General features: G+C 42.8%; 1 protein-coding gene across 1 annotated transcript in view; it reads left to right on the forward strand.

Moving 5' to 3' along the window:
- The first annotated feature begins 4,517 nt into the window (after window positions 1-4,517).
- Window positions 4,518-22,833, forward strand: part of Osbp (oxysterol binding protein) — a 30,115-nt gene continuing 11,799 nt past the window's right edge. The window contains exons 1-7 of the mRNA XM_070032251.1: window positions 4,518-4,935; window positions 9,829-10,037; window positions 13,737-13,987; window positions 20,213-20,411; window positions 20,645-20,747; window positions 21,136-21,190; window positions 21,360-21,491. Coding sequence (XP_069888352.1) covers window positions 4,538-4,935; window positions 9,829-10,037; window positions 13,737-13,987; window positions 20,213-20,411; window positions 20,645-20,747; window positions 21,136-21,190; window positions 21,360-21,491 — 1,347 coding nt within the window. The 5' untranslated portion in view covers window positions 4,518-4,537. The remainder of the gene's footprint in view (window positions 4,936-9,828; window positions 10,038-13,736; window positions 13,988-20,212; window positions 20,412-20,644; window positions 20,748-21,135; window positions 21,191-21,359; window positions 21,492-22,833) is intronic.

Below are 22,833 nucleotides of genomic sequence, written 5' to 3' on the forward strand. Positions count from 1 at the left end.
TTGCACTAGTTTACATTGCCACCAACAGTGTCTAAGGGTTCCTTTTGCCCCACATCCTTGCCAGCATATATTTTCCTGAAGACTGCGTATTCTGACTGGGGTGAGATAGAATCTTTGAATGGTTTTGATTTGTATTTCCTTTATGGCTGAAGATATTGGCCATTTCTTCGTGTACCCATTAGCCATTTGAACTTTTTCTGAGAACTATCTGTTCAACTCTCTTGACTGTTTACTAATTGGATTTTTGTTCTTTTGTAGTTTAAGCTTTTAAGCTCTTTGTATATCTATCATGGCTATTAACCCTTTCTCTGCTGAACAGATAGCAAAGATTTTCTATGGGTTGACTCTTGGTTTGAGTAATTCTTCCTTTTGCAATGCAGAAACTTTCTGATTTAATATAGTTCCTTTTGCCAGTTCTTGTTCTTGTTTCCTGGGCAGTTGGAGTTCTATTCAGAAAATGATGTCTGAGCCCAGAGCTTCTAGATTTTTTCCTATGTTTCCCTATAGTAGATTTAAAGCTCATAGTTGATTTTTGATCCATGGTTGATTTTTGCACAGGATGAAAGGTCGATTCAAGTTTCAGTCACCTGCAAGTAGTCTTGGCAGCTGCTAGAGGTTGTCTTTTCTCCAATGTGTCAAATATTAAATGGCTGTAGCTGTGTTTTCTCCTGTATTTTCCTTTGGACTCTGGGATTGTTTCTATGCTAGTAACTCCCAACATTGTTTTGGCTGTTTGGGGTCTTTTAAGTTTCCATGTGATTTCAGTACTGGAGTTTGAACTAAGGGCCTTCATTTGATTGTCTGGTGCTCTACTACTTGAGCTATGCCTCCAAATTGGCTTTTTGTTGGTTATTTTAGAGACTGCATCTACTTTTCTGCCTGGGTTGGCTTCAAACCTCAATCTCCCAACACTTAATCTCCTAAATGCTAGGATTACAGGCATGAAACACAGGCATTCAGACATATATATGAATTGTTTATTTCTATTTCTGTAAAGAACAGCAGTGGGATTTTGATGAGCATTGCATTGAGTCTGGAGATTTCTTTTGGCGATGGATTCATTTCACACTATTTCTGCCAATCCACGTGCATAGCAATTATTTCTTTTAGTTTCTTTAATTTCTTTAAGGTTTTATAGATTTCACTGGAGAAGGCTATCACTTCATTAAGCCAATACCTAGATATTTTCATTTTTTGAGACTATTATGAATTGAATTGTTTTCTTGATTTTTTTTTCAGTTCTTCATTACTAGTATTTGGAAAAGCTACTGATTTCTGAGTGATTTTATATCCTTCTAGGTTTTTAAATGTGTTTAACCTACCTAGAAGTATGCTGGGGGGGGGGTTGTTTTTGATTTTTGGATTTTATTGTCAGATATGGGTGGGGCTTGAACTCTGGGCCTGGGCACTGTCCCTCAGCTCTTCAGCTCAAGGCTAGTGCTCTACCAGTTCAGCCACAGCACCACTTCCGGCTTTTTCTGTTTATGTAGTGCTGAGGAATCGAACCCAGGGCTTCATGCATATAAGGCAAGCACTCTACCACTGAGTCACCTTCCAAGTCTTTTTTTTTTTAATTTAGAACTATCACCGCTGACTTTTATATGACATTGATTTCCATAATCCATGTTTTGCTTTTTTTGTCAGTTGTCTTATTGAATGTTTCACATTCATGACTTGACTATCTCCTTTGGGAATATCATTTAACTGGTTTCTCCAGCCCCTATGAACTCATGATGTGCATGGTCCTGTGTCCTGCAGCAGAGGAGGGACCTCATCACAAGGGCCTCATCCGATTGTCTTGGGGTTAGTGATGCTAAGCCAGATTCTGGGTTTAGATGGGCACAGCCAGACCTCCTGGTAGTACGTTTCTCTTTTATAACTCGCATTTCTGTGATGTTTACAGTTATCAAACACATTCAAGTGCACTTACAAACCTTATTTCACACCTGTATGTTTTTATTCCTTTCTTTCAAAATTATTCCTTTTCAATAAAAATGAAAACTGAGGTTGTTTATTCCACGTGCTTAAATGATGTTGTCAAAGTCAGAGCCAATAAGTAGAAAAAGCAGAACACAAGCATGTGTTTATTAATTTTACTTCACTTTAAAATTGTTAATCTGTAATAACCTAAAACAAAGGGATGTTTTTAGTGTGTTTTTTTTCTCCAGAATTCAATAAACATGTGGAACCATCTTAAAAAGAGGGGTGTGGTGGTGGTGGTATATTTTTCTTTACTTTTTTTGAAATTACCAAGGAAAATTAACTTGTTTCATAGTCTCAAACCTATTTGTGTTAGCTATTCAATCTGGTAAGATGTAACCTATGCTTGTTTCCTCAACGATCCTGCTTTTCGTCACATTCCTTAACATTAGCTTGGAACATCTAAATGGGACATTAGTTGCTGAATTTGGATTCACAACGGTGGTATTAACAAATTCAGCTGATAACATAGGCACTGGTAACTCACACCTGTAATCCTGACTACTCAGGATGCTGAGATGTGAGGATCCCAGTTCAAAGCCAGCCCAGGCAGGAAAGTCCCTGAGACTCTCCAACTAAGCACCAAAAAAGCTGGAAGTGAAGCTGTAACTCAAATAGAGCCTTGAGGGGAAAAAAAAAAAAAAAGCTTAAGGACAGTGTCTAGGACCTGATATGTGCCCGTGAGCACACACGCGCGCACGCGCACACACACACACACACACACACACACACACAAATTCAACTGATAAAAAATGACAAATTTCTATTCCTTTTTTAGATCCTAAATCAGGGCTTGAATTTGGTACCTGACATTTTCTTGCATTGATTAGCTCTCTACCCACTAAGCCACACCTCCAACCTCTAAAGAGTTGGTTATTTTCTTTCTTCCTTTTTTTCTGTCTAAAGTTTTACACACACACACACCTGTGTTATAGGTGTTGTGTATATGTGTGTACGAGTTATTAGCATCAATTAATTGTACTAGGGGCTTTAACAAGTCCATGTATGCATATAATGCATCTTAATCATAACTACCTCCTCCATCATTCTGTCTTTCTCTCAACCTTTCCCAAACCACTTCCATTTCTATGTATGTATATTGTATACAAAATATTTTTTACTATATTTGTTGTCTGCCCCCTCCCACTAGCTCAAACACCTTGGACACGTTTTAACGTTGTTAAAATGCATGCCAACTGTTCAAAAGTTTCACCACAGTACCTCACACTTGCATATATTTTAGTCCGATTGTGCATAATGGGTGTGTAAAACCCTGCATGCTTACTTAAAATATTTTAGATTACATATGCAGTTTTTATGCTGAACCCAACAAGAGGCTTTAGATTTACTAGACACAAATCAAATCAGGTCCGGGCAAATCTATTTGCTCCGGAAGCTAGGCCAGCAAATGTGGGACATTATCAGCTGGTGCTATGACCCTCTACAATCAAGAGCTAAAGGTGGTGGGGTGATGACGGGGCCCACCAGGGAATGAGGGATCCGGGCAGGGACTGGGGAAGCTTTCTGAATCCTCCAGAAACCAGGCCTCGAGAAGAGGCCCTAAAGACGGGCTCTGGAGGGGCCTGAAAGAGTCACCAGCTCATTCCTTCCCATAAGCACACTCTAGAAGGCCTCAATTCAGAAAGAGGAAATTGGATATCGCGCCCACAACCAATAACAATGCTTCAGAGAGGCCTACGAGCGCCCGCCTCCAACCAATTTCCCCACGCTGAAAACAGGCGGGTATGCACCCCCAAGCCTAAATTTTACTGGTTACCGTGACCGGTCCTTCTCTCAGTAGGCCTTTTCATTGGTCAGTGTTACCGAGCTCTAGCGCTCATAGTCCATTCCCAGAACCAATCATCACCAGTCATCGCCCGCCCGCCTCTCCATCGTATGAGCGATTCGCGTAGTAACCAATAAGAAATGAGCGTGAGGATGTCAAGGCGAGACTCCTCCCCTTTTGCCTCGACGCGTTCAGTAAGTGGTAGAAAAGGTTGAGCAGCTGATACCAACCTCCAATCAGTCTAGGCGGAAGAGGATGACGCGAAGAGTGATGGGAGGAGGTGACGTGGCAGTGACAGCAGCATAAACTGAAATGAGTGACGGAAAGCCTAGCCAATCGACGATCAAAGTGGCCAGGCACTCGGCCTCGCCCCGTCCTCCCGGAGCGCTAGGGACTTCAAGAAATCACCAATGAGCTGGTCTGTGCTTCTGATTGGCCTTCGTCCCAGCCAATGAACGTCAGAGTTGGTGGACGCGTCCCACCCCCCCAGGCTCTCACTGGGCGGAGTAGAATGACAGGCCCGAGAGAAATGCCAATGTCCGCGGGGTCTCCCGCAAGTGACACTCGGCGGCACCAATCGACGTGCTCCTTCCCGGCGGTCGAGCCCTCCTTTCCCCGGCGGGCCTGGCGGGGCGGGGACGCTGCGCGGCGGCGGCTGATGCGCTAGCCGTGTGGGGCGCTCCGGGAGGCGGCGGCGGCGGCGGCGGCGGTGGCGGCGGCGGCGGTTCTCGTAGGCGATTCCGGTCCTGTATCTCAGGGCGGCGACGGTTCATGGCGGCGACGGAGCTGAGAGGAGTGGTGGGGCCGGGGCCGGCAGCCATCGCAGCTCCCGGCGGCGGCGGCGGCGGCGCCGGTCCTCCGGTGGTGGGAGGCGGCGGCGGCGGAGGCGGCGGCGGCGGCGGCGGTGGCGGCCGCGGGGACGCTGGGCCCGGCTCCGGGATCGCGTCGGGGACGGTGGCCGCCGCGGCTGCGAGCGGCGCGGGCTCCGGAGCCGGAGGAGTGGCGGCGGCGGGCCCGACTCCTGCGCCCGCGACCGGGGGTTCGGGCGGCTCGGGGGCCGGGGGTTCGGGGTCGGCTCGAGAGGGCTGGCTCTTCAAATGGACCAATTACATCAAAGGCTACCAGCGGCGGTGGTTCGTGCTGAGCAACGGACTCCTGAGCTACTACAGGTAAGCACTTCCGGGGCGCTGTCACTCACCTGCTGCTCCCACCCCCCACCCCCCGCCGCAGCCCCTCCGTCCCGCGCCCGGGGCCTCCGGCGGGCATCGCCGCCAAGGTCGCCCCCCCCCCCGGGGCCACCTGCCCTGATGGACAGCCCACTGTCACGAAAGGACTGAACACCCGCGCCCACCTCCCGCCCCTCCCTCCCTCCCCACCGCCACCTCCACCCTTCCGACGGGGATTGTTTGGTTTGTTTGGGTGTTTTCTTCTGATTCTTTTTTCTTCTTCTTCTTCTTTCGGGAGGTGGGAGGGGAAGAAGCATCTGTGTCTTCTTCCATTGTACTTCCGCCACCACGTGGGTGCAAGTGATCGATTCTGCAATCTGGGCACCCACTGGTGGAGGTGCTCAGGGGGCTCGGGCCGGAGAGCAGAGGCTGAGCACTGTTACCCCCCCAAAAGCTTGTCCCGAGGCGTAGCGCCCTACAGATAGCTACACCCTACTTTCCCCAAATTCAAGGTTATTCGTAGCCCTTGATGGACCGGCCCCTGCGTGAAGACACCGCACACTGGGTGGCCTCGGGATTCTGCCCCCTACGTCCCACTAGCTCCCGGACACTGGCACCTAACTTTTGCATTCTGCAGAGTCTAGAATGGGAGATGGGCGCTCTGTTGCTGCTTTTATTTTTGTTTGTCTCATCTTCCTTAGGAATGGTTGGTTGTCTTTCCAATGTTTCTCTTACCTTTTTTTTTTTCTTCTTCTTCTAGTTAGTGTTAAGTGGTATTAAAAGAGGAGCCTGTATCTTTGGTATGATTACTTATACTGCTCAGTGTTTGTTTTGGAATGGTTAATGTACACTTAAAGTGACTCACAACCTGGTTTTATCATAACACGGTTTGGGGCTTATATTATTCTAGATAGAGGTGCTAAAATGGGTGATCCAGGGACAGGACATAATCATTTCCCAAGGGCTGGAGATTTCACATTGAGTATTTGGCTCCTAGCCACAGCCTTGGTAGTTAAGAGAGAGTCCCATCTTCCTGATGTGGAAACTGAGACTTAGCATGGAGGAGCCAGGATTCCAAACTACTTCCTTCACATCATCTCAGGGAAAGAAATGATTACTTATCTATCCCAAGTAAGTATAGATCATGACTACAATGTGTGTTTTATACTAAAATTATATTTAAAGGGTAATTTTGCTTAGAATAATGACATTTCTAATTGAAATCTCTTTCTAAAGACAATCCTATTTGGTACCCCAAACACTGATGTCTATCAGTAGCTCACTTTGTATTTCTTCTCCCCCTCCCCACCACTGGCAGCCACTTTGCTAGCAGGAGCTAATGTGACCAACTCCTTTCCAAGCTCCATTGTATTGGCCCTTCAGAATTTTGGGGAGAAATTGAGAGTTGGTGGTTGTTGGCATGAAAACATTACTTGTCCTCAGTAGATAAGATTCAGTAGATAGTCCTTCCTCATTGCTCAAGTGGCATTAATTGTGAACAGTTGTATGTTATCATTGGCATTATTCTATTTAGAATTTATTTTAATCTCAGTTTTTCTAACTAAGATTAGGTTGCAAACCTAAGATGTTTAGTTTGCCCTGAAATTTTTACCCCTACTCAAATTTATGTTTTCCTATCACCCCAATATTCAGATTCAAACCCTAAGTTAGCTCATAAATCACTATTTGCACTAATTCTCCAACTGTACGTAATTTGAGGCTTCTGTTTGTTTTCAGTTCATCCCAGTTTTTTATTTATCCACTGTCTAGGCTAGTTGATTCTTATTCAGTACCAGTATTAATTTTGGATAGTAATGACTTATGTATTGCTGGGTTTTTTTCAAGTAGTTGTACCCACTTTTAATGTCTCTGTAACAAGAGCCAGTGGTGGTACTGTCTGACTACTACTCTTTTTTTTTTTTTTTGTCGGTCATGGGGCTTGAACTCTGGGCCTGGGCGCTGTCCCTCAGTTCTTCAGCTCAAGGCGAGCGCTCTACCACTTGAGCTACAGCGCCACTTCCGGTTTTCTGGTGGTTTATTGGAGATAGGAGTCTCACGGTCTTTCCTGCCTGGGCTGGCTTTGAACCTCGATCCTCAGATCTCAGCCTCCTGAGTAGCTAGGATTACAGGCGTGAGCCACCAGCACCTGGCCCTGACTACTACTCTTTCTAAAACATACTAACCCGTATTTTAGGAATTATGCCATTGTCTTATCCTTGCTAACTAGGATGGTCCTATCCACAACCAAGCAACAGAGGATCTACAATATCAAATCATGTCTAAACTACCCTCAAAATTGCAGTAAAGTACTGCCTTCCAACTGTATTCACAGTTTATTCTTCCTCTGGTCCCTGTTGCCCTCTTGGAATTAATTGGCCTATTTGTCATCCCTCCTGCTTTTCATGCCTTCAGAAACTGCAGTCTGTATATAGACTATTTCCAAAATACCATTTTCCTTTTAACTGAGATCATGTGCTTCCTAGACCCTTACAAACTATCCTAATAGAATTTAGCAAGCCACTTCCTTCTGTTTATGTATTTGTACATACCCAATTACTTAGACACCTCGCTACCTAAAATCTTACATATAATCATTGCTCTCAGACATCATAACAGGCTATCATATTTGTTTTCCTAGCTAGCTTCAGGAGATTGAATTACTATTTTGGCTGGTCTTTTTCAGGCAAGAACTTTCTAGCCAGAAAATACCACATCATGCTATAGGACCTTAAGAACTCTCCTTGTACTCTGAGAATCATGTTTTTCTGGCTTCTGAACTAATCATTTATAAGCATAGGCACATCTACCTAACTCCAAGAGCATTGTAATCAAGCCTGTCTTTCTCCTAAAATCTTGCTATTTGTGAAACTGCTGTACACTTTCTTATTTAAGAAACTTCTTGGGGCTGGGAAGGTGGCTCAGTGGTAGAGCGCTTGCCTTGCATGCATAAGGCCCCGGGTTCGATTCCCCAGCACCACATAAGCAAAAAGGAAAAAAGCCAAAGTGGCACTGTGGCTCAAGTGGTAGAGCGCTAGCCTTGAGCTGAAGAGCTGAGGGACAGCGCCCAGGCCCAGAGTTCAGGCCCACGACCGGACCCAAAAAAAAAAAAAGAAAAAAAAAAAAAAAAGAAACTTCTTGCGCTGAGAAGGTGGCTCAGTGGTAGAGTGCTTGCCTTGCATGCATGAGGCCCTGGGTTCGATTCCTCAGCACCACATAAGCAAAAAGAAAAAAGCTGAAGTGATGCGTGGCTCAAGTGGTAGAGCACTAGCCTTGAGCTGAAGAGCTGAGGGACAGCACCCAGGCCCAGAGTTCAGGCCCCATGACTGGACCCCCCACCCCCCCCCCAAAAAAAAAGAAACTTCTTTAGTGCATGATGACCCAGGCAGAAGAAATTCCTAGGAATTAGTTAGTGGAAAGTGCTTATAAGTAGGAATATGATAGAAGGTCCAAGTACCACCCTTCAAATAGAAGGGAAGGGTGACAGACCTGTCAGCTGTGCATCTGTAATTCAGCCTGCATTATTCATAATGTAACTAAAGCTTAGGAATGGGAAGGTAAGAATAGAAAAAAAGGAGAAAAAACAACACAGGGATTCATGTTACAGTGTGGCAGATGCAGGGGATGGAACATAGCCCAGTCCATTGAGACCCCCATGTTGATCCCAGGCTGTCATTTTTGAATTTGAGGAACCAAAAACAGTCTTATGTGACAAACCAAATACCAAATCTGTCTTCCTAAGCCCAGTTAACAACCTTTACAAACATACCAAATCTTTGTTTTTGGAGATAGGGTGTTGTGTGTGCCACGTCTGGCATGTAGGAATTCTGGATGTGCCGGGTGTGTTTGGCCACTTGGCTCTATTGAAAGGGAAATGGTTCTGCTCTGTAATGTGGCAGTTGGCAAAGGACTTTGACCTCTTTATGTTCCAAGTTGGACAGAGTAAACTACAGTCAACGTACAGGTCCCTGAGGATGACCAGCAGGTGGTGAAGTAATTAGCACAGTTTATACTGTATACTCAATTGTGCTAGTAGCTGGAAGCTCATTTTATGTGAAGTTTCTTGTAGCTCCTTGTCACCAAGTAGCGCTGTGAAGTTAAAGTCAATCTATTAATAGAGCTGTCAGTCAGTAGACATTGGGAAAATTTTTACACCCAGTCCTCTGGGTGAGGATCTGCTGAATCTTTCCTGGCTATTAATAGGATGGCTTAGGAGTTCCCACCAAAAGAAGTCTGTTGGCCTTAGTAGGCAAGAATGTTTTCCAGAAAGGTTAAAATGTCTGGTGATCCATTTGTGATGATTTTTTCCTTTACTGTCTCTGATAGCTAGCTAGATGTTCTTATTTCAAGTTATTTGAGCCATAGCCAATGTGTAATAGTCTAAACATTTGTGGTTTGCCTTTTTAAACACTTCTGAAATATGATTCTAAGCATGGTGTGACAGTTCTTATTTTGTGGTGATTTATAGTGAGGGGATTGCTCTACTGTCTGTAAAATGGAGCTATTCCCAAGGAATCAAATTGCCATACAAAATTGTGTTGCATGAGGTTATTAAGTACTTTCTAACTTGCTAAGTAGTAATTATGGACTGCAGAAGAGCATGAGGAGACCTTTGAGGTCAGAGTATTCTGTCTGGATATATTTGTCCGAACATTTAAAATTGCTGAATTAATAATATGTCCTTAAACTTTAGTAAAGCCTATTTTTAAAAGCTAATGGTGAGAGGAACAATAAGGCAGTAAAACCTGATTCAGAGACTTCTAGGAAATATATCTAGAATTTGTTGATTCTCAAGCCCACTGAATTTACAAAGAGCTGAGAGTTATGGAGAAAAGTGGAACATGATGAAGGATAAACTATCACCTTTCTTTTTAGTTTATTTTTATCTCATTATTACAGGTCAAAGGCAGAAATGAGACATACCTGCCGTGGTACCATCAACCTCGCCACTGCGAATATCACTGTCGAGGATTCTTGCAACTTCATCATTTCCAATGGGGGCGCCCAAACCTACCATCTGAAGGCAAGCTCAGAAGTAGAGAGGCAACGCTGGGTGACAGCTCTGGAGCTGGCCAAGGCCAAGGCCGTTAAGATGCTGGCAGAATCAGGTGGGGAGCAAAGCATACTATTCCTGGGAGTCTCTGTTGACCTCTCTGTGCTGTGTCATCTGTCTGTTAGATGACTCATTCTTATACAGTATTTCTCCTGGAGCTAGGGCCAATTTTGTGTACGCACAGGTGTGCATATGTGTACATACGCCAAGGACAATTGGCGATGTCTGGAAATATGTTTAGTTTTTACTTTCGAAGAGTGGAGATGTTATTGTCAACTAGAGAATAGAGATGAACAATACTGCTAATCTCCCTCCAAAGCATAGGATAGTACTGCCCACAAAGAAATAATCTAGCCAAGATTGAAAAAAAAAAAAACACTGGAGATCCATAACATTTTTTTCATTTGTTTGTTTAATACCAATCCAACTACCTTAAAATTTTGAGACATAATTACTTTATGTCTAAATCAAGTATCAAATCAGTTTCTAAATCAAATAGTGAGTTGTTAAACAACTTAACAATTTAGATCTACCCCAACTTTTCTCTTTTCTCCTGATAGCTTATTTGTTAGTTAAGTTGAACTCTTAATGTACACCAAAAAAAAAACTATGTATTTAGGGGCTGGGAATGTGGCTTAGTGGTAGAGTGCTTGCCTAGCATGCATGAAGCCCTGGGTTTGATTCCTCAGTACCACATACACAGAAAAGGCTAGAAGTGGTGCTGTGGTTCAGGTGGTAGAGCTCCAACCTTGAGCACAGAGAAGCTCATGGACAGAGCCCAGGCCCTGAGTTCAAGCACCAGAACCTTCCCCCAAAAAAACCCTATATATGCAATATTTCTGTGAAAAGTCATTTTTGTATGTTACACTAAAAAGAATAGTTTATTTTATTATTGGGGGGTGGGAGATTGCCAGGCCTTGAACTCAGGGTCTTGCACCTGCTTGGCCAGGCACTCTATTGCTGAGCCACTCCTCCAGCTCTGCTGTTTTCTTATTTTAGAGATGGGATCTAGCAAACATTTCTACCCTCTGGCCTTCAACTGTAATTTCATCTTTTTGAGTAACTAAGATTATAGATATGCACCACAAGTGCCTGGCAAAAGAACAGTTAATGGTTTTGATTTTTTTTCTTCAAGAAAAATGGTAAGATTTGCCCATAGTGTCTTCATACTAGCTTTTTTCTTTTAGAGTGGGCTAAGGTCACTGATTGACTTTGCTGTCTCTTTTCTTCTTGTGATTCCCCATATTGTATTTAATGTCTATTAAGCAATGAAAAGAAAATTCTCTGTTTTGTGAACTTTTCAGTAACAGGTTATATTTTGACCCTGATCCTGTCTCTCTCTTTCACAGATAGGGCATATCTTTTCTTACTTCTTTTGTTTTAATTTTGGTGCTGGTGTTAGCTCCATGGCACTGCTAGGAAAGCACTTTGTAGAGCACTTTTAGAAAGTGTTGAGTATAATGTGATAGAGCATAGCTCTCACAGCATAGCTTCCCACTTGCTATTGGAGTAGTAGTTTATATAAGACTTTGTATTGCTTTTATACTGGTGCTAGTGTCAAATGAGTTCTTCGTCATGAAATTCTTGAGCTGTCCTTGAGAAGATAAATTGATTAAACTTACTTCTCTGAAGAGGAAATAAGAATGGCCAATAGACACATGAAGAAATGCTCAACCTCTCTAGCCATAAAAGAAATGCAAATCAGGGCTGGGAAGGTGGCTCAGTGGTAGAGCGCTTGCCTTGCATGCATGAGGCCCTGGGTTCGATTCCTCAGCACCACATAAGCAGAAAAAGCCGGAAGTGGCCCTGTGGCTCCAGCTGAAGAGCTGAGGGACAGCGCCCAGGCTCAGAGCTCAGGCCCCATGACCGGACCCAAAAACAAAAAAGAAATGCAAATCAAAACAACACTGAGATTCCATCTCACCCCAGTTAGAATGGCTATAATCAAGAACTCTAATAACAACAGATGCTGGAGGGGATGTGGCCAGAAGGGAACCCTACTGCATTGTTGGTGGGAATGTAAACTTGTTCAACCACTTTGGAAAGCAGTATGGAGGTTCCTCAAAAGACTCCACATAGAGCTCCCCTTTGACCCAGTAGTCCTACTTTTGGGCATTTACCCAAATGATCTCAAACAAGACCATACTAAAACTACCAGCACCACTGTATATATTGCAGCATTATTTACCATAGCTAAGATATGGAATCAACCCAGATGCCCCTCAGTAGATGAATGGGTCAAGAAAATGTGGTATAGGGGCTGGGAAGGTGGCTCAGTGGTAGAGCACTTGCCTTGCATGCCTGAGGCCCTGGGTTCGATTTCTCAGCACCACATAAGCAAAAAGAAAAAAGCCAGAAGTGGCGCTGTGGCTCAAGTGGTAGAGTGCTAGCCTTGAGCTGAAAAGCTGAGGGACAGTGCCCAGGCCCAGAGTTAAGGCCCCACGACTGGACCCCCCCCCCAAAAAAATGAAAATGTTATATATATACATATACATACACATACATACAGTGGAATTCTATGCTGCCATCAGAAAGAATGGCATTCCCCCATTTGTTAGGAAATGGAAAGACTTGGAAAAAATTATATTAAGTGAAGTAAGCCAGGCCCAAAAAAACATAGGTCCCATGGTTTCCCTTATCTGCAATAACTAGTTTATGTCTGGGACAAGCAGAAAAGGTCAAAAGCTGTATATGACTAGATAAGATGAAGTTAAGTGAAATGAACCCCAAGATAGGGCCACAAGTGGTTTTTTCATTCTTGTATTGTTCTAACGTATTTATAGGGTACCATGTGATTTTTTTTTTTTTTTTGCTTTGTATGTTTCTCTCCCACGTGTTTTCACTGTATTTGAGGTCAGTATAATTGGGGGAGGGAAAGGGAAAAAACAAAATGTTTAAATAGGGATACCCATTGTAACAATAAGATGTACAAGACACTATGTTGAAAAACGAACTTTACAATTTAGGTGGGCGGGGGGAGTATAGTTGTGGAGGTGGGAGGGAAGGGATGGTAGGGGAAAAACAAAGGAGAAGGCAACAATGCTTGATAAGTCATGTGTACTCATTGGGGCTGGGAAGGTGGCTCAGTGGTAGAGCGCTTGCCTTGCATCCATGAGGCCCTGGGTTCGATTCCTCAAGTGGTACTGTGGCTGAAGAGCTGAGGGACAGCGCCCAGGCCCAGAGTTCAGGCCCCACGACCGGACCAAAAAAAATTGATTAAACTTTTAATGACATGGACTTGGTTACAGAAATAGATTCTTATTCACAACCCATTTTTCAGAGGGCTCACTTATCACCGGACAGAGAATGGCAGATTTTCATAGTAATTATTTGAACTATCTGGAACCCTCAAGGTAACGTTTAAAGTCTCAATCATACAATTCCTAATTCCAAGAGCCATTTAGCTTCTTCATCATACCTACCAAGCCAGTAGTTCTTAAACTTCAACTTTTGGAACACCCGAGCGGCTTATTAGAAATACAGATTCCCAGGCCCTTTCTCATACCAGCTGAACCAATGTCTCTGGGAGTAGAAACAGCAACTTTGCACCTTTAAGAAGCACTCCAGATATTTATGGTGCAGGTAGTCAATGTACCACATTGTAGGGAAATTGTGTGGTAATGACAGGCCTGCAGTCAATCAGAAGGCCTAGCAAGAACAGTGTCAGTTTGCTTGTGGACAGAGTAGGTAGGGTTCCAACTCTTGAGTCCTGGCCCTGAAGTCGTCCTATAACTTACCCTTTGTATTCCTGCAGATGAATCAGGAGATGAAGAGTCTGTCTCACAAACTGACAAGACTGAGCTGCAGAATACCCTTCGAACCCTCTCCAGCAAAGTAGAAGACCTGAGCACCTGCAATGACTTGATAGCTAAGCATGGCACGGCCCTGCAGCGTTCCCTCAGTGAGCTGGAATCCCTGAAGTTGCCTGCTGAGAGCAATGAAAAGATCAAACAGGTCAACGAAAGAGCCACACTCTTTAGGATAACATCCAATGCCATGATCAATGTGAGTGCAGATGGTGTCTCTGTTCTTTTTGATTCTTTCCCTCTGTGAAACATAGTTCTTACCCCAAAGCTGGATTGTAATTGATAAAGCCCAGAACATTAGGTCCTGCTTCAATGCTCAAGGGCTTTAAGTTACATTGTTTGTTTCATGAAATAGAAAAGGCTTGTGAAGATGGAATGACTTTAGTGCTCTGCTCAATTGATCAGGAGGACATCGTTTATAGCCTGGAAGTTTGTTAGGAGTCCAGGGGTCCAGCCCTGCTTCTCACCAACAGGGTATCTGCTGATCATAATTGTTGAGTCCATGAACCTCTTTAGGATGTCTTCTTCATTTGCTTACTTTTACCTAGTTTAATCTTTCAGCAAAAGATCACTGTAGGTCCTTTTCAGTGTCATGTTCTTTAGCTTCATGTTAGGGTCCTCCTCCTACTTGGCTAATAGATTCTGGCATGCAAGATAGTAACTGAAGGATTAAGAACTAGAGATAACACAGAACTAGTTAGTCCCATCATTAGTCCTTAATCTCACAAGCAATTATGTTACTAAGACAAAATACTCAACTTTGGACACCTTTCCTTTAAAAAGAAGGAGCAACAGTATTTCTGCCTCTTCACGATTGCTATCTTGGGTGGCTGTCATTTGTTTGCAGGATATTTTAGCTGCTTGCGTGCCAGATTCCAGGTAAACATAAAGCATTGCTGGTATTACTGATGTATTGACAGGATGAAATGAATACATGGTTTTAACAATGCTGTTTTTACTTCTACTGGTAATTTATTCTCAGTAGGCAGGTTATTGTAGTTCCCTTCGTATAAAAACACTCAAAGACATTTCATAAGTAAGAAGAGTATCCTGTGAGAAAAAGTTTTCAGGCCCCTTTGCCTAATTAAGTGGGATGAAATTACCTCACTAGTGCCAGATTTTCCCTTGCTTAAGGAAAGACAGTAAGATGTTTGCTTAGAGCTAGTTTACTTTACATGGCTCTAAAAGATCAAAGAACTTTTCCTGTAACCAAGATTTAGAATTTTCTTACTCTGCCCTTTTGTTATTTGCTTGGAGTTGTGATACCTTCATTTCAATACCACATTCTGACATGCTGAACACTTGGTTCTTTTCTTTTCTTTTCTTTTTTGTTAGTTGTGGAGCTTGAACTCAGGGCCTAAGTGCTATCCCTGAATTCTTTTGCTCAAGGCCTAGTACTCTACCACTTTCAGCCACAGCTCAGCTTCCAGTTTTCTGGTTGTTCATTGGAGATAAGAATCTCATAAGCTAGACACCAGTGGCTCATGCCTGTAATCCTAGCTACTCAGGAGGCTGAGATCTGAGGATCATGGTTCAAAGCCAGCCTGGGCAGGAAAGTCTGAGAATCTTTTTTTTTTTTTTTTTGGGTCCAGTCATGGGGCCTGAACTCTGGGCCTGGGCGCTGTCCCTCAGCTCTTCAGCTCAAGGCTAGTGCTCTACCACTTGAGCCATAGCTCCACTTCCAGCTTTTCTCTGCTTATGTGGTGCTGAGGAATCAAACCCAGGGCCTCGAGCATGCAAGGCAAGAGCTCTACCACTGAGCCACCTTCCCAGCCCCCAAGTCTGAGATTCTTACCTCCAATTAACCATCAGAAACCAGAAGTGGTGCTGTAGCTTAAGTGGTAGAGTGCTGGCCTTGAGCTGAAGAACTGAAGGACAGTGTTCAGGCCCAAAGTTCAAGCCCCACACCCAAAAAAAAAAAAAAGAAACAATCTACTGCACCTACCTGCCTTGGCTGGCTTTGAACCTCAATCCTCAGATCTCAGCCTTCTGAGTAGGCAGGATTACAGGTGTGAGCATCCAGCACCCAGCCCTAGTCAGTTCTGATGCCTATACTTTTCAGGGCTTAGTCAGCTGTTTTTTTTCTCCAAATTGTTCAACTTTGTAGTAATAACTGCTTTCTTTTCTGTTCCCCTTGTGATTAAGAAAACCTCATAACTTCAGAAATCCTAATACAAAAAAAAAAAAATCCTAATACATTTTTGGTTACTTTCTTTTTCTTTTTCTTTTCTTTCCTGGGACTTGAACTGGGTATCTGATGCTTGCTTTTGTTCATTGGCTGGCATTCTACAACCTGAGCTATACCTCTAACCCAAATAATAAATATTTTAAATAGAACAATCTTACTGTATACTTTTCAAATAGAATGGTAAGGGCACAGTGATCTACTGAGAGTGAAGGCTACTTTGTAATAAATGATAGGTGAACACCTCATTCCATAACAGCTTTTATTTCCTATAATAACATGAAATTTTTCTAAAGAAAATATCAGATTCATAAAACTGAAACTATTTGGGCCCTATCTCTTGAAAATGTACTCATCTTTGTTCCTTGGGGAAATTCTTCCCTAAGTTTTATGTGTCCTGAGTTTTAGAGTTTGTGTTAAATAGAATGATCCCTTGGAAGTCAGAGATGTGTTCTGGGGCTGGGGGTGTTGCTCAGTGGTAGATTCCTTGCCTAGCATGCACATAATCCCAGGTTTATTTCTCAGCACTAAAAAATGAAAATACACACACACACACACACACACCCCACACACACCATAACAGAGATAAGCTCTGTTTTCCTGTTTTCTTCCTCTGTTCTCCCTTAAGTATGGTATGAATAAAAACTAAGTCTGCTGTGGTTAGGAGCCCACACCTGTAATATTAGCACTTGGTAAGCTGAGCAAGAGGACTTTGAGTTTGAGGCTAGTGGGGTAATTTAATGAGACTGGTGATAGATCGATAGATAGATAGATAGATAGATAGATAGATAGATAGATAGATAGATAGATAGATAGATAGATAGATAGATAAAGAAATAGCCTGCTCATGCATCACAGCTCTAAATGGGCAAAGTTTTTTTTTTAAGTTCTCAAAGCATTTTATTACAGATATATACAATATGTTTTGTGTTGGTCTTGGGGCTTGAACTCAAGGCCTGGGCGCTGTCCTGGAATTCTTTTTTTCTTCTTCTTCTTTCGTTTTGGTCAGTCATAGGGCTTGAACTCTGGACCTAGACGATGTCCCTGAGCTCTTCAGCTCAAGGTGAACACTCTACCACTTGAGCCACAGCACCACTTTCAGTTTTCTGGTGGTCAATTGGAGATACGAGCCTCATGGACATTCCTGCCTGGGCTGGCTTTGAACTGTGATCCTCAGATCTCAGCCTCTGGAGTAGCTAGGATTATAGGCGTGAGCCACCAGTGCCTGGCTCTTTTTTTTTTTTTTTTAATCATTGTTATTATAAAGGTGACTTACAATTGGGCTACAGTTACATAACTTGGGTAAAGCACATGTTTCTTTTTGGACAATCATTCCTTCCCATCCCCATCCACAAGTTGTATAGTTCAATATAATGTCTAGTGAATACTACTGCTGCATTTGTTCACCCTTTCTTCCTCTATTTCTGTGCTCCCCACCCTCTCAAAGACAGATAAATAAGATGGAAAGAAACGAAAACAATAACAAAGAAAAAAACCTCTTGTTTCCATTTCTTGCAGTTCATTCGGATAAATATTATTTTATATAATCAGCTACATATAGGTGTTATGCCTTTGTAGTTCTCTCTTAAGAGTTTCTTCCTTTGGTCTGATTGTGTGTAAATGCCTAGAGTCCTGTATAAATTGGCAAAGTTTTATGAAAGAATACATATCACTCAATTTTGTGATTGCTTATGAGATAGCTTTTCTCTCTACCAGATTGAATTTAGCAAAATAAAATGGATGCTGTAAGTATATTTACTGGCTAAATGAGTACCTAGGTGTTCTACTCTCTGCCAAGTGAAGTCCCTGAGGGCAATTGTGGTCCCTGGCCTCACAGAATTTAATATCTGATGAAGGACCGATTTTGAATGGATCTTGCTGGTATACTCTTAAGGACCGTAATAGCATGGGCACTGGCTGCTATAGCATAGCACATTGGAGGTATTTAAATCAGACTACAAGGGCCAGAGAAGATAATACTTCAAGTAAGTCCTGAAGGAACAATGAAAGGCTTCCATGAAAAAAATACAGCATAGAGGTCAGGGCCTAGATCCCAACTGCCTCCTTCATCTTCTGCATAACCCAGGGCAGCCTGGGTTATGTGACCCAGTTTGTTATCTGTAAATGACTTTGATACTAGTAGACATTTCACAGTATTGTTGAAAGGCTTTTATTAGATAATTGATGTGAATTACTCAGCAAAGCACCTGGCATATAATTGTCTAAAATTTAATTACAATCAGTATTGTTAAAGGAAATGAGAGACGAGTTTGTGGAGTGGTGATGTGGTATGTATGTGGACAACATTCTCCGCCCCCCTCTTCCACAGTCTGGGAACTGCTATAATTGACTTAGTAGAACAAGGAAGTGGATTGAGGTAAGGCAAGGGAAGGAGGAAGGAATGCAGATCCTGCTGCCTGGGCTTGGTAATAAATTAAAAGAAGATGAGATTGGTTTTGATGCAGGCATAATTGTAGTAGCTAATTGAATGCTTACTCTTAGCCCAAGTGATTCTAATTGCTTTACATGGAAAGCAGCTACTCTTGAAGGTAGTTCCAAATGTAAGCTTTGTATATAGATTATGAAGGTGAGGATGGAGTGGAGCCCCAGTGGCTCAGTTCTTAATGTGGATATGTGAAATGGAGAACAGAAAGAAATGTACAAGTTTAAAACAGTGTTCCCTGGGTTCGATTCCTCAGCACCACATAAGCAGAAAAAGTCGAAAGTGGCATTGTGATTCAAGTGGTAGAGTGCTAGCCTTGAACTGAAGAGCTGAGGGACAGAGCCTAGCCCCAGAGTTCAGGCCCTATGACCAACTAAAATAATAATAATAATAATAATATAGTAATCAGTAGATCTTGGTCATTGAATGTGAGGAAGGAAACAAAACCAAAAGGACACCCCTTAGATTACTAGATTGGGCAGCTGGGAGATCCCAGGAGCTGGTTTTAGCATAGGGAGAATAAATAGAAGAGGCAGAGGTATCAAGACAACATGGTACATTCAGATTGGAGCCCATTGCTTTTGAGATTACTTTCAGCCATTGAGTAGGCATTTAGAGAGTCTAAACCTCAGTGAGTGACGTGTTAGAATTCCTGGTTTAGCCATTGACCTGTGGGCAATTGTTAGCACCATGGTAGTAGGCATTCTGTGTACCTTTTCGTTTCTCTATAATGGGAAATTGACTCAATCTTATGTCACTTCCTTTCACATATTTATTTTGTAAACTTTATCAAGATCTATTATGTGTTAGGAGGTAGAGATCTGAATAAGCTATATAAAATGTGGCTGTAATGTTGCTCATGATCCATCTGGACAGACCGTCACAAACTGAAGCGCAAAAAGTAAAGTAGAAAAGAGACTGCCGTTTTTAAGACTAAGGGCTAGTGTCACAGAAGAAATAACATTAACTGTAGATTTTTCTTAGAGAAAGTGGATAGGGACATGCGCTATAGGCCGAGTGAGGAGCATATGCTGAAGTAGTAGTCCTTGAAGAAATCTGTGTGTCCCCAAAACAGTAAGCTTCTTTGCCAATGCCTTCGTTGCAGGGTCGGGGTCCAGTATATCTGCCTGGAGAGGGGGGATACAGGGCAGGTGGTGTGCATACCAGGAAGAGCTCCGTGTATTCATAACCAGTAAGCAGAACTTGGTTCTAATCTTAGGGGAGAGCTAGAAAAGGGATTGTGATTGAGATGATAAGATTTGTTTTGTCTCCAGATCCCTTCTTTGGTCCCTCAAGTAAGCTTCAAATTTTTAAGGTCAGATGTTTCTCTTAGTGATCAAAATAAAAGAAAAATGTTTTCCTGAGTCTAATTCAGTGCAGATTCTCTACTCTTGCTGTCTAAATTCCTCTGCTTTGAGTTTAGTCAAGAGTTTATCAAAAGCAGTTATCCTGTACTTTTTCTCATTTTTGTCTCAGTCAGATCACTTCTGGTGTTCAGATACCTGCCCTTTGTGATTTTACCACAAGTACCTTGCCTGGGTTTACTGCTCACTTGGCATTTGTTTGGTCCTCATGACCAGGAAAATATATGAGAACTCTGACAACTATGTTTACTCTGTTTGACCTTGATTGCAGCACAAAATGACTTTTCCCTGATGCTGTGGAGTAATAGGAAAAGGCTTCACTGTCATGTGCCCACAGAACTTTCTAGAATAAAGTTACTTAATGAGCTTATGGAGGCCAGAGAGGAATCTCTGCCTAGTTGGAGTGATACAGTTAACACTTTGTCTCTGTAGGCCTGCAGGGATTTTCTCATGTTAGCCCAGACCCATAGTAAAAAGTGGCAGAAGTCATTGCAGTATGAAAGAGACCAGCGTATCCGATTGGAAGAGACCCTGGAGCAGCTGGCAAAGCAGCACAATCACCTGGAGAGGGCCTTTCGGGGAGCCACGGTGCTGCCAGCAAACACTCCTGGCAGTGCTGGGTCTGTGAAAGGTAAGAGATGGATTCTTGCATAGCTCATTCTGATAGTAACCAGCTAGTTGCTAGAACTCCAAATTCTCCACAACCAATGACTAATGTGAAGTGCAGTTTGAACCATTTATTTCTTCCGGCTTACCACTGCTTTGGACCATTTGGTACCTTGTGATTAGTATTTAAAAGAACCATCTGTACCAGGCTTTGGTAAATATAACCAGAGAAAACAAAAACCATTTTTCTTGTTGTAGATCAGTGCTGCTCTGGTAAGGGGGACATGAGTGATGAAGATGATGAGAATGAATTTTTTGATGCACCTGAGATCATCACCATGCCTGAAAATTTGGGCCACAAGTAAGTTGTCCTAGTATGTTGAAGGAAATGAACATCACAGGTCATCAAAAGTTTAGAAACTAGCTGGGTACCTATGGCTCACGCCTGTAATCCTAGCTACTCAGGAGGCCAAGATCTGAGGATTGTCATTCTAAACCAGCCGAGGTAGCAAAGTCTATGAGATTTGTACCTCCATTTAGCCACCAAAAAGCTAGAAGTAGAGGTAAAGTGCTAGTCTTGAGCAAAGAGCTCAGTCACAGTGCCAGGCTCTGAGTTGAAGACCCCGGACAGACCAAAAAGAGAAAGAGAAAAAAATATGCTTTGATATTCTGCCTTGTAAATAACCATTGAGGGCAAAACTGTAATTTTGGCCTATGTTCTAATTCTCTTGTGCTTCCCATCCACACAGACGTACTGGCAGCAACATCAGCGGGGCCAGTAGTGACATCAGCCTTGATGAACAGGTATCTATTCTGTGGAAGTTATAGAAATCTGGGCATTGGGTGGGATTCCCAAGGTTTGTTTGTGAAATGCTAAGACAAACAGCATTTTTAGCATGGGGGAAGGGAAGGTGGTAAATAGTGGATTTTCTGTTCTTTGTGGCTGATTGAATAGCTTTGTGTTTGCTCTCAGTACAAGCATCAGCTGGAGGAGACCAAAAAGGAAAAGAGAACGAGAATACCATATAAGCCGAACTATAGTCTCAACTTATGGAGCATCATGAAGAATTGCATCGGAAAAGAACTCTCCAAGATCCCCATGCCGGTGAGATCCTCTCAGCCTCTGTGAGAAGAGTACCATTGTGAGAGCCTGGCCCGCTTAAGTGGCAGTTTTGATCATGGTCTTTAATTATTTTTATAGTCATAAACTCTTCCTTTAAACGAGCTGGTTTAGTTTTGGCTGTGGATTCAGTATTACTTCCATATCACATGGAATCAGATGCATATGTTCAGTAACATTTATGAGCAAGGGCTCAGCAAGGGCTGAGGCATGCCAAATAAATACATCATTGTCCCATTTTCAAGAAGCATACAATTTAAAAGAGCCATGAACACAGACAGCCAACACTATTTTAGTATTAGTGTTGTGGGAAGTGCTATACATACAAATGTTTAGAGAACAGAGAAGCAAAAACAGTGCATTCCAACCAGGAAGATAAGGACTGTCTCCATTGTGAATGAAGATGGAGTTTAGGCTGATCTCTTTGCTTCCAGTCCTGTTTTCTTCATTCTGTCCACACTGCTGCCAGAATGACCTATTTAAAATTAGAGGTGTGGTCATGTCATTCCTCAATTTAAGTCATCCCTTTGCTGGATCCTTATTGCTTTGAACATAGTCCAGATTCCTTTGTGGGTTTGGTGTGGTACTTCTTCCACATGCCATATATATCCAGTGTTCTGCTCAGTAGGACTGTTGTCAGGTACTAAGAGATATCTTGTCTTTTCCTTAAGAGCATTTACATACTGTGCTCTTTCTGCTTGAATCCCTTCCTTCTTTCCTGCCTGCTTTCTGTTTCCCTCCTTCCCTCCCTTTCTCCTTCCCTCTTTTTTTCCTCCCCTTTTTCCTTCTGTCTGTTTCCTGTCAGCCCTTATGACTTCTTTTGCTGTGGCTAAAACCCTTTTCTTCTGAATTAATGTACAATGTTGCTTTCCAGTAAACCTGTCCAATACAGGATGAGCTATTTCTCCTTTGTGCTCTATCATGTTAGACTGCACAGTGTTTTTAATTTGCTTATTCATTCTACAAGTGTAAATTAGGTGTCTCCTCTTTGCCCAAGGTACCAGTGGATACAGGTTCAACTTGTAAGTCTAAAATATATTGCTTTGGACCAACGTAGCAAACTAAAGCCCTTAAGCCAAATCTGGCAGCAGACTATGCAGTCCACAAGCCAAGAATGTTTTCTTTTAAATGGTTGAAATGGAGGAAAGCGAGTAAGATACTTCATGAGATTAAAGTCCATAAAGTTTCATTGGAACACAAATACTCATTCATTTAGATATTTTGTTTTGTCAGTTATGGGGCTTGAACTCTGGGTCTACGTGCTGTCCCTCAGATCTTCAGCTCAGGGCTAGTGCTCTACCACTTGAGCCACAGCACCATTTCCAGC

The sequence above is a fragment of the Dipodomys merriami genome, unplaced genomic scaffold (genome assembly GCF_024711535.1).
Source record: "Dipodomys merriami isolate MVZ:Mamm:240054 unplaced genomic scaffold, mDipMer1.0.p SCAF_21, whole genome shotgun sequence".
In the NCBI taxonomy this organism is placed as follows: domain Eukaryota; kingdom Metazoa; phylum Chordata; class Mammalia; order Rodentia; family Heteromyidae; genus Dipodomys; species Dipodomys merriami.